We start from the raw sequence: 18,572 nt of genomic DNA, 5'->3' as shown, positions 1-18,572 counted from the left end.
AAAATATTTTCGATCTAGGACAAAACCACTACAAAAATGTTTGCGTAGGTAAAAAGTACTTATAATATAAAAAATTTAAACCTTTCTTAACTTCTGTTTTTTTTTTTTTTTTTTTTTTTTGCAAATAGTATTTTAATTTTACCTTATTCTGAACAAATTAATAGCTTGAAATGAGGAACTGGGAATTTTACTTAAAATTAATGCTTAGTTTTAAGATTTAATTAAATAAGAAAGGATTTATTTTAATGCTCCAGAATATTTTCAATAAATTGGAGAATTGATCAAACCAACAGCATCTGCCTATCACACATAAACCTGGTACAAAAATTCTTAATAAGCGTTAAATAAAATTTTTAAAAATAAAAGTTTCATAAATTCATAATGAAAATAATGCATTAACTGTTTTTATATTAAAAATACTGTATTGTATGATATTCTCAATTTTATTACGTATTCCAATCGAAATTTTTTAGCCACGATTTAATTAATTTAAAACTATGAAATATAATTTTCCATATTGTACTTAAAAAGTGTCAATTAAAAAGATTAGAATTTTTTTCCAAAATATAAATTTTAAAAACTGTGGAAATAAAGAAAAAATTTTATTTCCATATCAGTTTTATGACGTAACATTTCCATATTTCATTAAAATTTTTCTTTTACCTGATTGATCATGAAATACGTTTATATGTTTGATTATTTCAGAAGAAAAGCCATTGAAAATGTACAATAAGTTGATGCACTGCAAAGTTGACACCATAATTCAGAAAAACATGTCAAATTTAGTATCAATCGCCTGCAAAATCATATTTTAATAATTCAATTATTTATTAACTGTCTATTTGTTTTAGTATATAAATGTATTTTGCGTTTCACAATAATCTTTATAAGAAATCAACGTCTTTCAATCACCATTATAAGTTTTTTCAATCATCTTTATAAGAAAGTGAAAAAAAGTATAAATTAGCATGTTACCATACATATTGTTTACAAAAATCACAGAACATTCTATCGAAATTTTCACTAAAGAGGGAAAGATGTATTTTTAATCTCTAATATAAAGCGAACCCAGTGAAATAATGCCATCAGCTGATAGGATTGATCTGATTCGACCTTTCAAACCTCGTATGGAACTTCGGTTAAGTTATCAATTATGCATACGGCGACCCTCAGTCGTGACTTAGTTTTCATGCAAATGATCAAAATTGAGTCGTGCTGTCGATCCATAACCGTAGCGAATCAGTTTATTTTAAGAATAAGCTGTTTTTAAAACAGAATTATATTTCAGAATGAAAATCGCAGAATATAACATATTGAATATTTAAAACATCAGTATTGAATCGGAATACTTTTACATATGATGTATAGAATAAGCTTTATTCCACGATTTGTTGACGGAAAGAATAATTAAAGATAATAAAAATTAAGGAATTATTTTATATTTTATTTTATACTAATTAAACTATATTGGAATCTAATGTTCAATTAGCATTTGCAAATGGCAAAAAAATATTCTACTTTCAAAAATTTTCAAATTTCTATTGTATACATACAAGGTTAATTATAAAAACAAATACTAAATAAGAAAATTACATATTAATTATAAGGAATATTTTCAAATAAAAAATTACTAGTTAATTATAAGGAAAATTATGAAAACAGGAATTTTTTTATTTGTTTTATCTTGCTATGAATTTTTATGCTTACATTTTCTTTACTGATGTTATAATATACCTTAATAAGCAGCCCCAGTTATTTCGATTTTCAAAATAACTTAAAGGACAGAACAGATAATCATTCTCAACCAATACTGAATGTTTCTGACTTTTTTTTAACATCAAAAATGAACATGAGATTTTATGTTCAAACAAGATGTGAACAAAAAAAATCGTTATTGATTGCGAAAAATCCATTCTTCATATTGAATTTGAAAAACTGAAATTATCGTTGATTGTATTGCGACATTATTTCACTTAATAGTAAATATTACGATATATTTTTCAAAATCTCTGTCTAATTACGCATAAATTCAATTAACATTTAACTTTTTATCTCAAATATAAAATGCTAATATTCTGAGCATACTGATATCTACAGGTTAATTATAAGGAAAATTTTCGCAACATGAAGGCCACAATGAGCAAAAAATTCTTTCCCCAAAAAATCTTGCCTTTGGAAGGAAAGGAATGAAAATAGGAATGCAAATGTTATATGGTATATATATATTCAAGATTATTGTGAAACTCAATAGTCCGTGACTCACACTTACTTTTAGACACAGAGTTTTAAATATATTCACAAGACACTTTTATTCACGGAAGAGTGATATACACAATAAAAAATTCTAAATATAATAGAAAAATACATTTTGCCAATTATTTTTATTCTGTCTAGTGGTTCTAGATAGAACGAAAAGAATGAAAGTAATAACAGTGGCATTCACCAGAACAAGAAAATTGTTTTTTCACTAACGCCATTTTTATCTGAAGGTCAGTGTATTGAATCTGTCTTCCAAAACTAGAAATACTTCATAAGTAAACTCATTTCCAGCTTTGATGTAGGACATTGTCATGACTGACTATATCGTCAAATGTACAAATGGTGATTTAAGTATTTTGTCCTGCTTTCCACTTTTTCACTTGAAAAATATATTTCTTACAGAAACACAACTCGGCTAAATGGCAAGGCTTTATTACCTGAAAAAATATAATACCATTAGCAACGGCAAGATGCGTGTTACATTCAAGCTGTACGGAATTTAATACAGAATTTGCAAGAATGATGTTTATGTATGATCTATGATATCTCGGACGACTTTTTGTTCCTGTTGTAGTGAATAGCTTATAATCCAGTTAACAACTACGCTCCCCGAACAATTGCTTTTGTATCCTGGTCATGTTACTGGACTGCGAACCACAAGGTCCCAGGTTCTATCCTCGCGCATCTCAATCCGCCACATTGTTGAGGCTGTTGCAGAAATATATCAAAGAATAGGCACAAATCATGTTGCAAAAGCACTAGAGGTTTAAAACGGAATAATTACGAAGAATTTATGGCCGGAAAAATCTACGTCTCGTTTCAACTATATTTTAAGCCTTTTATTGTGAGAATCCCTTTTCTTGTCGGAAAAAAACGAGATGCTGTCATCTGAGAATTTTTAATTTTTAAACGTTATCGTAACCGAAACTGTAAGAGACGGACGGCTGCTTTTCACACCATTCTTGAACGCATACCGTAAATTATCTTTTTTTTTTCAACTTCTTCGAACGATATGTTAAAAAGGGGATTATATAGTGGAAATTTTTCTTATAATTATTCTGTACTTCTTATTACACTGCATAAGCTTATAGCAAAAAAAGAAGCGACTACTTTTCTTTAAATTATGGAGTCAGTTTTAACAAAATATACTGCTTAAGATAAGTGTATTCTTCCAGAAATATGCAACTGAAGAGATTTGATGTAAAAATTATTCTGAATTTAGCGAAGTAGAAAATAATGCAACTAATCAGGCTAAATTCATTACTCTTCAGAAAAATCTCGATTAGCCATTTTTCATAAATTCGCTTATTTGGTATTCAAAGACATATACAGGATACAACATAAATTAGAAGCTGAAACTAAAAAATGAAATGAGTACTCCATCCTTCAATCGAAATGATGTAATTACCAAGTTTCTTTTAACTGAAAAAGAATAGAATTGTCCGATATACTCCTAGTAGTTTAAAAGTTCGTCAACATACAGGGTGTTTATAAAGTCCCGGACCCATTTTGATGTTTAATAACTCATAAAATAATAAAGATATAAACAAACTTATGGCATTTATTGATATAATAACTCATATATTTTCCTTTTCTGGTTTGAATATTTTTACTTTTGTAAATATCGTCTGCGCGTGTGGTTAATTTCAGATAATTTCATTTTCCAGTCTAAATATCTGTACTTTTCTAAATATTGTCTGCTTATTAATTGCATTTTTCTCTCTTTTGTTTTTGGCAACTATTGCAATGTTATGTTTACTTTTGATGTGTTTGTTCTATGTAGTACTTTTGTATGTGATGTTTTATTCGAGCGGATATTAAGGAGAATGCATACACCACAAGAGAAAGCACAGATTTTATGGTGGTTCACAGAAATGAAATCGATAGTGCAAGCACAGAGAAATTTCAGAAGAATTTACCAAAAAGATCCTCCATCCAAAAACAGCTTCTTGCGGTGGAAAAAGAATTTTCTAGAAATTGGAAGTATCGAAGATAAGAAACGTTCCAGACGTCCTTGCACAAGTGATTTTGATGTTGAGCGTGTCAGAGAGACATTTTTACACAATCCTAGAATATCTGTGAGATCAGCGGCAACAGAATTGGATATGCCAATTTCGACGGTGTACAAGGTTATTAAGAAAAAATTAAGACTGCATGCATACAAAGTTCAAATTGTTCAAGTTTTGGAACCGAACGACAGGCCTAGGAGGATGGCCTTTGCAACAGATATGCTAAGAAGGATAGAAGATGCTGCTGATTTTCTGAAGAGCATAATGTTCTCCGATGAAGCATCCTTTCATGTTTCTGGCATTGTTAATCGCCATAATGTGAGCAAATGGCTCTGTGGATGCCGACATGCTTGTCGCTACCTCGCGTGAAATTGACTATCGACTTGATATTCTCCGTGCGACGAAGGGGGCACACGTGCAAGTTCATTGACAAGGGTCATGAAACTTTTTGAGTCTATTTAACCATTTATGTTATTAATTTAAATCTATCTTTATTATTTTATGAGTTATTAAACATCAAAATGGGTCCAGGACTTTATAAACACCCTGTATATCACCAATCACAAGAGTACCAGTGAAAAACGTTGAAAATTCTATCAGGGACGGCATATGCATTCCTGGATTGAATAACAAATACCATTAAGTGTAAAATTCAGTACGTACAAAAATTAGTCTAAAAATAATATTTCGCTCTTCCTCATGATTGAGAATCATGTATTTAATACAATTCCCAATTTCAAATTCATTCAAAATTAAAAAAAAAATATATATATATCAGAATAAACGAACAGAAAAAATCCCAGTAATCGAATTTTTTCATAATAAAAAAATAATTAGTTGAAAAAAAATCGATAGAGATAACAGAAGTGAAATTTAAAGCCGAATTAAGCAAAGTCTGCTTTTATTGAAGCATCGGAGTGGGGGGGGGTAGTTGGATTATCCGTCCTATGCTTCGCACGTGCTGTTATTTAAAATACGTGATCGATGATTCTGTATTAAAAGTGTAGCGTTCTATCGTTAACAGACTAAACTTTCGAACGAGCACTTAACACGCACAGTGATCACTGCAGTACTCTTCATGGAGGGTGGTATTTCGCTTCATGTAGGAAATTCGGAGAATATTTTTAGAGTTGGCCGAATGAGAGGTCAACACTGCCAGATGAAGTGGACTTCACAGTCTTTTGACCTGGCGCCGTAGATATGTCTCAATAATATTTAATAATTTCATTTGTTTACTATTTATGATCTGATGGTACCATTTTGCACATATTTTATTCTGTCCAGGTATGGTGTATTCAGCTATCGCATGTATTAAGACAAATTTTTTTATGCCACATGTGGTGAACATCATGATGAAAAAAAATTGCTCAAATCAATTTTTCTACAATTGTTGACATTTGGAACTGTATTTTCTTTTTCATGAAAAGGTTCTAATTAATAATACAATCTGCACTTCTTTAAAAACATGCTTTTTTTGTTTCGAATTTAAGTATTTTGAAGCACGTTAAATTTCCTTCGACGAAAAAGATGTCATTAAGCAATAAAACAAATCACTTTTCATAGTTATCAAAGATAATTTTTCCTGATAACTTCGCAATTTTTCATTAATCATAGTTACTCAATTGAATATAATATTATTTTGTGATACTTCAAACAATTTTAAGTCAAACGATTTGAATTCTCAAAGGAGAATGCTTAAAGTAATAATAATAATAATAATAATAAATGACAATTTTAAAGACAATTATATACACCTTTTAATACAGTTTTTAGATATATTTAGTAATTTTCTTTATATTTACTTTCTTGTATGCGAATTATCCAATAAAAAATGAGTCAAATAAATCAAACTATAAATATTGACCAATTTCTACGTATCAAATCCCCCTGAACAAGATAAATGCATTTTTGTAATTATATCTATTTGTCGCCATATCTGTATATGAGCACAATTAACTAAAAAGGTATTGAGCTAGACAATGAAAATTTAAATTTTAAACGACATTCATTCAGAAGTCTGTCCATCCGGTGTCGGAATACAAATGTATACAAAAACTACAAAATGTAAAAAAATAGAAAATGAATATTTAGCACACAGGTACATCTAAAATGTAGATTCCTACAAAATATTGAACTATCAAAATTGATAGAGGATATCAACGTTGAACTTAAATAGTTTTGATAGTTGTGAACTATCAAAGAACTAACTGTACTTTCATGTACATTTAAATGCAATTGCTCGAAAAATAAAATAGTGATTTAATATATGAAATTCGATATGGTGTCTTGTGACTACAATTGCAGCTTTACTTTAAATTTTGGCTTTAATAGGTTGAAGGCAGAGTGCCTTAAGTATATATTCAATTGTCTGGTAATGAGGTAATAACGACCTGGTGAAGATTAATCGCACAAATCACCTGCATCACGCTATTTTTCGCCAATTACTTGAAGAATTTCCATGGTCTTGCAAAAGATCCAAAACGTTTTGTGGAGTGTGGTAGGGAAGAAGAAAAGTTTGGTGACATCACTTCCATTGGTTTACATAGAAGATGAAGCATAGAAATGTCTGCAGGCGAACAGAGGAAAGGACTTGTTAATGATATGTTTAATGGAGAGCCTAGCCCCTAGAGTTGGGGCTTAATCTCCGGTAGATGATAAACTTTTAAAGAGCCTGGCTTTCCATATTTGGCGTGATCATCTTCGCAAAAAAGTCCGATGCACTGGTTTATATAGTACTAGCAGGAGATGATGTGGGAGGTGCTTTATGAAGCTTAGGTTTCAATTGGCTGTCAGGATGTGAAGGGAGGTGCAACATGGATTGGGAAAACGCTGCAGAGCAATTTAATAAGGATATGAAAAAATTAAGTTAAGATAAAATAAAATGTAAATAAATGGAAAAACTAAAGATTGGGGGGGGCTAAATGAGAATATTACGGGGTCATTTAATACGAAGATTAGGAGTAAATTTAGGAATATCTAGAACTGCTTTATTGTCATGAGTGTCAATATTTTTAAAGAATTTTTCAGCAAGTTTTTTTAATAAATTTTTTAAGTGGTGGGTAGTCAAGTGCTTTATACATGTTGGTGTTTGGCATATACCAATGGCAGTTACAAAATCTTCTAATAAGGTTATTTTGTTGAATTTCTATAATTCTTAGGTTTGATTTAGCAGCATATCCCCAAACCGGACATGCTTAAGTTAAAATTGGAATCAGATAGTCTGTGTAAATAAGTATTTTGTTGTCCCTATTCATTTTGTAGTTTCGAGAAATTAAGGGATAAAATTTACGAGTTAGGTCTCGAAACTTCTTTTTAACATAAATAAAGTGGGGTTTCCAACGAACAGAGGAAAGGACTTGATTTCGCAATGGCATTTATAATGAAAATGGAGCTTGATACGTCATGCCCTTGAGGTATTCTTCTGAGGATTTTTTTTTATTTGATTGCAGCAGTAAACGAACAAAATTGTGTTCGGTCAAAGTCAATTCTAACTCATTTCGTAAAAGCCATTCGTAATTGCCAAAGCTGAGAGTCTGGAGCTTCCCTAAGATACATATTCTCTTAAGTTTTGCTGATCGCGCAAATATTTGTTCAAAGGTTTCGGCCGGGTGTCGCACCAAACTTCATGATTTTGCAATGTCAGTGGAAAGAACGTATTGACACGAACTAAATAATAGGATGGGGCATCTTAACTAGTTAAAAGAATCCCTCAAAACTAATTTAGGCAGCATTTAAACTCTGATTCGGGGATAAATCACTTACTTCCATCCTCCTGAAATAACTGCATATTTAATCTTATTTAATTAGCACTTAAAAAAACTGATATATCCTGAAACAAATGGAATTACAGTGAAACCAGTGAATAACAAAATTGATCAACTGAAGTCTGCTACTTAGCAAAATGCTCATTTCGTTTTGCGTTTCATGCGCCACGACTATGAGAAGTTTTATAATGGTTAATGCTACTTGTATTTATTTAATGTAATATATGTTTTAATGCTTGTATTTAAATGGTGGTTTAAAAATTGTGTTTTAACAAAGACCAATCATCAAATATTCAATACATCCAGGAACGTATACAAAATTTGAAATTATATACCACTATCCTTGGAAGTTCCTCATATGGGTTTAAGATATGCTCAGTGACTGGAGCAAAATATCACATCAATATCTATAATTCTGTAATGCATTACATTCTTGAATATCCGGCCTAATGGGATGGAAAGGCAGGCCGGATAACAAAAAAGCCGGATAGGCAGGAGTTCTATGAACTCATTTCTTAGTCCACCAATACCGGAAGAGAATGTTTTTTTTTAAAACCAAAACTCACTGTTATACACGTATTTTCTCACTTCTTATTGAGTATAAGCCCTCCATTTATCTCGGGCCGTGTAGAATGTGAACGCAGCCGCGACCCTTTGAATCATAGAAACAGTTGCCTGTAATGCATCGAGTTAAAATAGAAGGCTCTGTGCTGGTAGATTATATAATAACCATTTCAAGTATTTATTAGAGAAAATGTAAATTAAAGGATATAAAATGTTCACATTAACAATTTTTGCAATGCCTAATTTAAATGAAGGAAAAATACAAAATATTATCGTAAATCATAGGCCTAATTCTTAAGAAAATTGACACAAGCTGATTTTATTATTTACTCATAAATGATTACACAGATATAAAAAGGTAATCCAATTGTATGATTCAAAACTTACAATTTTTAATTTGTTGTTTAGTCATATTGCCAAAGCAAAGTCTTGCCTTCCTCATTTAGTTACGATAAAAGAAAACTAGGCCGGATAATTGCGAACCAGATAATTGGGAGCGTACTGTATTTGAATTGCAACCAGGACTATTTTCAATTTGCACTTTATGCAGAATGCTACATCTTCTAAAATTAGGAGAAATTGATTACTCCAACTTTATTTGATACAGTAATTGGACTCATTATAGCAATCACGTTATCAATATATTCTCCTGAATCGAATCCGTTAGTATGGGAAGTAAATGAAACGTGCCATTCGATATTGGAATGAGCGAAACTATAGCCAATTAACCACACGTTTTATGATTAGTCTGGGGTTGAGTACGATGGTCAAGACACAGATTTGCAACTTGTAATATTGAACAATGTAACATAATTAATTTAAACAAGTAATTCAATATCTGAGAAATAAACGCATGTTCCAATTTTTGTTTTCATTTTAATGTACATATAACTGGCATAAAGCTTTCTAATGGACGAATTTAAAACTAATTATAGCGATTAGAACTAATTATTTATCTATATCGATTCAGCTATTAGCTACAGCAGCTGTATTTTCTGAATGAGCTAATAGATTGATTACCCAGTAATAATATACCTCGTAAAGCCTTGATTCATGATCATTTAGTTAAATATACATTTTTTTATTTCAACATATTATGTACGTTTTCTTTCATCAATTTTGATTTCTTAAGAAAAAAAAATGATGAAACCCTTCCGAGGAAGGGTTGTACCGTGGCCACCGTCCCCGTCATTGATGGGGGGGGGGTCAGACCCCCCCTTCCGCCCACCCTTTTGTGTAACCACAAGGGTGGCAAGAACTAACCCCAATATCGGAAGTTTCTCATTCTCAATTACGAGATGCCATCCCCCTTCCGTTTGACTCAAGTGATCAGAAAGTAATTTTAATGAAGTAAATAATTCAAATCTATTCCAATTTATTAGAATCACGCATATAGTAAATCATAGTATAATCATAGCATATCATAACCATCATAGTATAATCATGCATATAAAACCCTCCTGTGAAAATATAGTACTACGTTTTAATCATTTACTTCTGGTTTTACTCCCTTTTCCGAACCTACTATTACTCAAGTGAGCCTTAATTGTTCTGTACAACTCCCTGTTCGATGCAAATACTTATTCAAAACGATTTCATCAATAAAAAAATTATATGCTTCAAGGATTTATTTAAGAGCGTATATTACGACAATTCATGTTAAAAAAGAAATTTAATAATATATATATAACTTTTTAATTTACAGCAAATTGCTCTGAATGACTCCAATTAAAATTGAATGATTTCATTTCATTTCCCAAAGACCTAAGATCGTAATAACTAAAATTAATTCATACTAATAGCTAAACTTTCAGATAAATAATTAGAATCATAAATTAAACCTGGAAAGATAAAAAATAAAAGAATATGTCTCAAAACCCTGCCGGCTATTTATCATTTGATTTCCCAGCTTCATTTTTCGATAAAACCCTCCTACGAAAATATAGTACTACGTTTTAATCATTTATTTCTGGTTTTACTCCCTTTTCCGAACCTACTATTACTCAAGTGAGCCTTAATTGTTCTGTGTAACTCCCTGTTCGATGCAAATACTTATTCAAACCTTCATCTATCTTCATCAATCTATTTTGTCAAAAGCAGTTTTCTATCATCCAATGTAATTAAGATCGTAGATGTCCGGCGACTGGAAATTCAATTTTATTGAATACAAAAACTCTATTAAAGACTGAAAACTAAATTTGTGTTGTAATAAGGTAATAAATTAAAATCATTTACATGATTTTAATTTTGTTTCATGAAAATTTGAATTAAGGTTTTGACAGTTACTTGTTTGTTAAACAAAAACCAATAATAATAATAATAATAGTTATTAAGGAATTTGTAATATCATTAAAACTTTATATTTCTCATAATTTTAATATTTATTTCATGTTTTTATTTTGCTCTTATTTTTTTGGTCAAAAGTTTATTATTTTGTAGCAATGGCATGCAATAAAGAGAAATTAAATATATTTTATATGTGAAAAAAGAAACATACATTGCATTTAATAATAAGAAATGCATTTTGAATATTTGACGTATTTTGTTATTGTTCTTCTAAATTACCTTAGGCTTAAATTATTTAACTATTTTAACATTCAACATATAGAAATAATACGTTTGTTTAAACATCAAATATGATATTTTTCTTAGAGTTAAATAACAAAGTTGAAATAATACAACTTTGCATTTTTGTAGCATAACAGAATTGAATCCACTGAGTTATGGAATAACCTAGGACAGTTTTACATTCAGAAAATTGAGACAATTACCATTCAATAAATAAGGGGCGTCTCATAATGCAATAAGTAATGTTGTAAAAAATGCGACATTAGATTTTTTTCTGTAATGTTTAATTGAAATAACTATATTCCGCACTGTAAAATTTCTCTTTAAATCTGTGCATTGACAATATTTTATCACTAGAAACATTAATTTCATTGGAATTTTTTTAAATGATAAACGATGCATTTTTAAAAAAAAATTAACATTTCCTCTCCTTGCAATGAGTTAAAATAATCATTAAGAATCAAAACTTATTCTAAAGAACAGAAATGCACAATTTTTGTTTTCCGTTTACATTATAATATAGATTATATACCCTTTTCAAACAATTAAACATTGTACTTGTGAATATAGTCATATAATTGCGGTGACAGATAGATTTTAAAGATGTCATAATTGAATCCTAGTTCATGAGATATTTAGACAACAATTAGATATTTACTGCATCATTACTGTATATTCTATGATATATTACAATTATTCAGTGAAGCTTGAACTGCGTATATAAAATTAAAAAAAAATATGTATATATTGAACCACCAAAAAGATTTTATTATATTCTTATTTTAGACTATCTTGTGATAAAATAATATATCTTCTGTTTTAATAAACGAATTGAAATTTGAGGAATAAAATTCTTGTGTATATGTTGGCACTCTTCAGACTAGACTGTTTAACAATTACTAGACTTGGCACATGCCACTGGGATCAAAAAGTATTAGTGATGTTTAATTTAAAATACATCAATGATATATAACGTATGCAAAATGACATTAAACCTTTTTTACGATTTCTATGAACATCAGGGAAGAGTAAGTAATTCATTTTATTTAATCATCTGAAAATAAATTTGTTTTAAATGGAAATAATTTTTTGCTATTGATTTTCTGAAATAGTGGACGCTGCTGTGCAAATAATATGCATTAAAATTTGATTTCACAAAAATATGTAACGAAAACATTTAAAATGTTAAAAAAGTTTTAAAAAAAAATACTATTTTTCGAAACACACACAAACACACACGCACAATGATCGTCGCTATGATCGCACATGATGGTCGCTAGACAAGAAGAGAAGTTTCTACATTGAATTCCTGTTATTGCTAAAGGATAATTCAGGGTCATTTCGCGAGTTGTTCCAAGAACTTTGAATGTGTACTAAAAAAACAAAGTACTAAGTACTTAAGTGCCCGGAGAGATGTTTTCATATCACTATTCACTTCTAAAATGCATTATTACTGTGGTGATACTTGGATATATGCCTTGGGAACGGAAAGATCTCAATAATCAATTCAATGACAGTTAAAAGGTGAAACAAAACAAGAAAAATAACCCATGTCAAAGTTACGCAGAAATCTAGGTAATATTGATCGTTTTCTTTGATTGTATCGAAGATGTGCATTATAAATTCATATCAAAGAGCTATACAGATAGAGAATTTTTTGCCATTAGTGCGAAAATGCGCAATTCCGTTTGCTCCGTTGAACCATGATAATGTGCCTTCTCACAGTTTAGTGATTATTCATGAATTTTTAATTACACATTCAAAAAGACGGCACCCGATGTTATTTATTCCGGATATGGCACCGTGTGACTTTTTCTTATTTCCGTGGCTGAGATTGCTCTTCTTGGTCACCATTTTCGAATTTATTGACAGAAAATTTGTGAAGAACTATGAAATGATTTCATGAAAATGACTATACATTACGATTTGGTGATTGGAAAAACATTGTCAAAAATACATTGCAGTTGGAGATTACTTGAAGAAAATGTATTTTTACCAATAAACCGATACAATGTTTTATGTAGCCGTTACAGTTACTTTTTGATCAGAACAACACATAATTTGCAGCAATGGAATGTGTACATCGGAGCGATACTGCTTTGTCTAAATATGCAGTTGTATATAAAAAGAGAGTCAGAATATTGTGGGAATGCATTTCAGTACAAGGCGTACAAGGGATTCAGTACTTTTGAGGTGGAATTATTCTAAAATAAAAATTACATGTCTATAAAAGTTTCAAATTTAAAAATATTTGCTAAGAAAGCTAGTAAGATGAAATTATTAAAAACAATATTTAATTGAAATTTTTATTGACCATAAATTCCAGTGAACCAACGAATCATGAAATGTAGTTTGTAGAATAATAAAACAATAAAAAAAAATGTCTTTTGATGATGAAACTGTGTTTGATGTCTCAAAACACTTAATAAAAAGAAGCTGGTTAAACAAGTATGAGGTTTTTGTACCAAATAAATTTTACTTTAAACTATTATAAATAATATAATAATAGCAATCCCCCCCCGAAAAATATAACATGGATGCCCCATCAAAAGAAATCAGTTTCATAAGGCTCAAAAGAAATTTTTTAAAGAATATTAAGATAGGCTTAGATACCTGCAGTTTTTTTTTTTTTTTTTCATTAATATGAAAAAATTGTCACAAATTGTGAATAGAAATCTACTTTAGGCAACTAAATTCTTTTTTCTTCCTTTATGTTATCATCAATGAAAAATAGTATCATTATGAAGTTAACATATCGGCATTACCATCAATATCATTTTTTATAGCCAGGAATTTGTTTAGATTTTGGTGCTGAATATTACAGCCCCGAAAAATGTTTTTTAAATAAGATTCATCTGCATATGCTATAAAATATTTTCGAGCGCAGCTTATGGTTCAACCAGCTGTTATCTTCTGGGAAACATCTTTTCATTTTATGAGCAATATAGCGTATTTATAAAAAATCCATTGCTGATTTCAATAAAAAAATACAGAAAACATCATGAAAAATATACAAAATGAATTGCCTCTTCCCATTTTGTTTCCTTAATACTTTAGAACAAGAAATCATTAAAAAAAATTAGCATCTTACATTTAAATTAATGTAACTTATTTGTTATCAATTAAAAAAAAGTTTTTAAATCCTTTACTTTAAATGAAACATCTATTCAATAAATTTTGGTGATTTAAAAATTTTGTACTATTTAATTTGAACTTTTTTTTTATAAAACTAACTTAACCTTTCTTTTATTTCTTCTTAAATGTTACGACTGTGAAAGTTTCAATAAAAAAATTATAAAAAAAGCATTGCTTCAAATTTTTAAATGATATAAAATGCATAGTTCTTTTTTTCGAATCTTCACTTAATTGATTGCGAAGAAATACTCAAAGTCTTTTTAAACGCCATTTTTAGTTTTGCTTTTTTCAAATAAACTATTGACAAAAAAAAAATCTCTTTTTTTTGCGGTAATCGAAGAACTTAATTATTTGCTTACGATTTGAAACTTCAGTATTATTTGAAGAAAAAAATTATAACAGTTCCTTCCATATTATTAAGAATAGCTTTAAAGGAATAATTAACACAGCAATGCTTATCAGAAAAGGGTTTTATGAGAGATATTTTCAAAACTGTACAAATTTGTTTTTTTTAATATAAATAGTAACTCTAAGAATTACAAATCCTTTTCATTAGAACAATTAGTAATTTTGAGGATTTGGTAATATTTCCGTTTTTTTTTTAAATAATATATATTTAATTTATTCCTCTGTGTTAGGATCTATTAAAACTGCATCGGAAGATATTTATTTTTCAGATTTTATTTTTAAAACATACCGAAAATAACTGATGTATGCAATACATTTGAAACAGAACGCATCCTTCTGCTACTTTTGAGGTAATTGCATACCATAACTGAAGATAAATTTATCCTTATAGTAAATAAATAGCTTTAAAAAAGAATTTTAATGTCATATAAGAAATTATTGTAGTATCAATTATAATTAGCATTAGGATCTAATTCTTTGATTTCAATACTTAACAAATATGATATTTATTTTTAACACAGTATGATGCTTAGATCTAAATTAAATACTCATTTTTTTCACTATCCCAAAAATATCTTAGTTTAAGTACATTTTAGATAATTTCATTTATTTAATTCGTTTTTGGAAATTTCAAGAACGATAGAGGTGACTGATGTTTAATCCTTCCATTGAAAAAGGATGTCGTTGGCAATACATTTAATGATTTATAGCCTTTTTTTCTTAAGTGGACATCTAATGTATTTTATGTCTAATTTGTTTGAAATCTACACTTTCCAGTAACCAAATTGTAGAGAACCAGAATTCAGCGTTGGCAAATACAAAATGAATAATTTAATTGCTTTCTTTTATGTATGAAAATTTAGCTGCCAAATATTGTCTGCATTTTGTTACATTTTATTCTGTTTTTTAGATTATAATTCTTAAGATTATAACTTTTATATTATATTATATTATAAGATTATAACTTTTTATATAATTATAAAAAATATTACTCGAGAAAGTTTTTTTTTTCTAAAATTGAGTCTAAAATCATATTTATATGCAGAAGGAAAATACGAATTTTTTTAATGAAAATAATGATGGTTCTGAAAAGTAATGAAGAGAAATAAAATAGCGGGTATAAAACTTGTCTAAAAATGGAAATAAAAAAACTTTTCAAGAATACAAATAAAATATAGATTTTCTCTTAATAAATATCAATGTGAAGTATGCTCTTAACCCCGACATTAAATATATAAGTATTTATTTTTTCAATAACGCAAAACTTTTCTCTATTAATATTTGTTCTGCGTTCTATCAATCAATTTGGATGCAATTAATCATACTTTTATTACAGAGAATTACTGGTATTAATTATCACTAATATATATTCTGTACATTCTATATAAATTTATATCTAGCAGAAGATTTATTTTCAACAATTAGTACGATATATTGCGCAAACATATTACATTATAATTCCATTCTGCTATTTTGCCAAAAGAATAAAGGATCAGATCTCTTCAAAATAATTTCATACATTGCTCCGGAATTTCATCTGCTCATTCTTTGTTCAAACGTCCTGGCTTTGGAACTAGTATACTTTACGCTTCTGCAAAAACTGAAAAATTCACGGAAATTTCCATGAAACAAATTCATGTAAATTATAGCATTTAGCCATTAAGGGAATAATTTTTTTAAAAGAATGACCCGGTTGCATTTTTTAAGTAGATAGTTGGAAAAAATGCAACTTTTTTTAAAAAACTTTTTAAAAATATGCAAATGTCACTTTACTTTTTGAAAAGAATATTGAAATACAACGGCAAATAAATTTTCAATGGTAATTAGATTTTTTTTTTTTTTACAAATTTTTTGTAAACATTTAATTTTATTTAATATATCTTATGAACTATTTGGCAATAATATATTACCTTTTTATAAAGAAGCATAAACTTTAATTCACAATTTAATAAACATAAACTGATTTCTTTAATTGTTAGTATTATAATGTGAATGCATAAAAAAATGTAAATCTGTAAAAATTACAAAAATATTTTTGGTAATTATATATGATATTATATAATTATATATGATATAATATTTAAAAATGTATCCCTGTTCTTTTACACAAAACTAATAAGTTATATTTCATATTAGACTTCATTTATTGCATGGGAACAAATTCATGAGCATTGCATGGAAAAGTTAATAAACATTTATTGCACGAGAAAAAATTAATAATACTTATAAGACATCGTTCCTTAATTGAAATTAAATTGTTAAAATATTTCATTTCAGTTACACTGAGTATGAAGTAATGTTATAAAGCCTTCGAATCAAAACATAATATTTCGAACAGTAGTAGAAAGTTCATTAAAGTGCGTGTTCAAAAGGTTTAATGTTTTGGTGCTAAAGAATGTTATCTGAAAAGTAACACAAGCATGTTTAATTCTAGTTTATAAATATGAAATCTGAAATATTAATGGATTCAGTTTTGAAAGTTTTAAAATTATTTTTATTTGATCATGGAATCATGATATGAACAAAACCATCTCTATGTTGAAAATAAAATACTATTGGATTCGAATGCGTTCTGCATACGATTTCCGTAAGCATTGTCGTAGAAATATAAAATCCTTAGTATTGCACTTTATTACATACACAATCATTCAGAAATTTCTTATTGGATATCTTTTTAACATTTCTAGGAATCCTTATAAATAAATATTATTAAAGTAAAAAAAAAGATTCATAAAAAGTAGCAAATAATTTTAATAAATGAATTAAGAATATGTCTATTTATTTCAGCTCAGTAAATAGGATAGCATACTTTCACAAATGGAAAAAAGGATGCGAATTACAATTAAAACAGCCTTACCTTCTATAACGACGAGCACCAAAATAATAAGCTTCAAGAAATGTTTCATTTTAATGATGCAATGAGAACACTTCCATTATTCTTTTTTCATCAAGAATTTCCACACTGAAATTGTTTCTTTCGTGCGAGTTGATTTACGAAAGTTTTTCTCTGCACTTATCGCAAATCATCATGCAGTGCACTTCATTTTCTAAAACACATAACACACTATACACATACCAAATACCAGAATGAACCTGGGAATACTACCAAATCCTTCTAAGTTCAAGCGATTGCAGTTAGCGGTGTCAGTCTGGGAGACGATCGCAAAAATTTATTTTCTTCATAAAAGAAAAGTCACAGATTTTCCGCAAGTTTTCAACAGACTAGAATCCCTAAAGGGATGAGAGAAAAGAACACGAGAGAAAAGAATCGAAGGCCCACTCTGTTCGAAGCACCCCTTCCAACTGTGAAGATGCAAGAGCGCCGACTGTGCAAAGATCTCGCTCCTCGATCACATGACCGAAAAGGGATGCGCGAACTCCCCTTTCTCTTTTAAATCAAAGGGGTGCTCTCTACCCCCAAAATCGTCTGGCTTTCTTGTTGTTCCCATCCTGTGTTAATTTTTTTAAATTTTTTTTTATATATAGGTTTAGAAGTGTTTGGGATAAAAAAAAAATGCTAATCTGTTCTGTAAAATGATTATTATTCCAAGCTTGTGAATAATAAGATTTTGTCTCCTATTTAATACTTCGAGCTTAAGAGAGCAACTATTCTAAATTTTGGGAATAAAAACGTTGCAACATTAATACTAATTATATTATATTAACTTTTCAATTACTTGGTAAAATAAGACATATATTGAAAGGATTTTATGTCTCCGCCTCATTACACCTTTACAATCTAGATAGTAGATAATCTTTTGAAAAAGATGTTTTAAATTATTTATTAATGAAGTAGTTTTCTAGAATTATGAGTCAGTATTTTAAAAAAAATGGATAACATAACTGCATTTATTCATGAACTTAT

General features: G+C 28.9%; 1 protein-coding gene across 1 annotated transcript in view; it reads right to left on the bottom strand.

The window, feature by feature from the left end:
* Window positions 1–17,992, bottom strand: part of LOC129966074 (nephrin-like) — a 679,668-nt gene extending 661,676 nt beyond the window's left edge. Inside the window, exon 1 of the mRNA XM_056080443.1 lies at window positions 17,565–17,992. Within this exon, the coding sequence (XP_055936418.1) occupies window positions 17,565–17,613 (49 nt within the window). The 5' untranslated portion in view covers window positions 17,614–17,992. The remainder of the gene's footprint in view (window positions 1–17,564) is intronic.
* Between the last annotated feature and the right edge of the window lie 580 nt (window positions 17,993–18,572).

Source organism: Argiope bruennichi, chromosome 4, assembly GCF_947563725.1.
Source record: "Argiope bruennichi chromosome 4, qqArgBrue1.1, whole genome shotgun sequence".
NCBI classification, from domain to species: Eukaryota; Metazoa; Arthropoda; class Arachnida; order Araneae; family Araneidae; genus Argiope; species Argiope bruennichi.
Note: the sequence above shows the minus strand (reverse complement) of the source record. Positions and strands in the feature narration are given on the sequence as shown.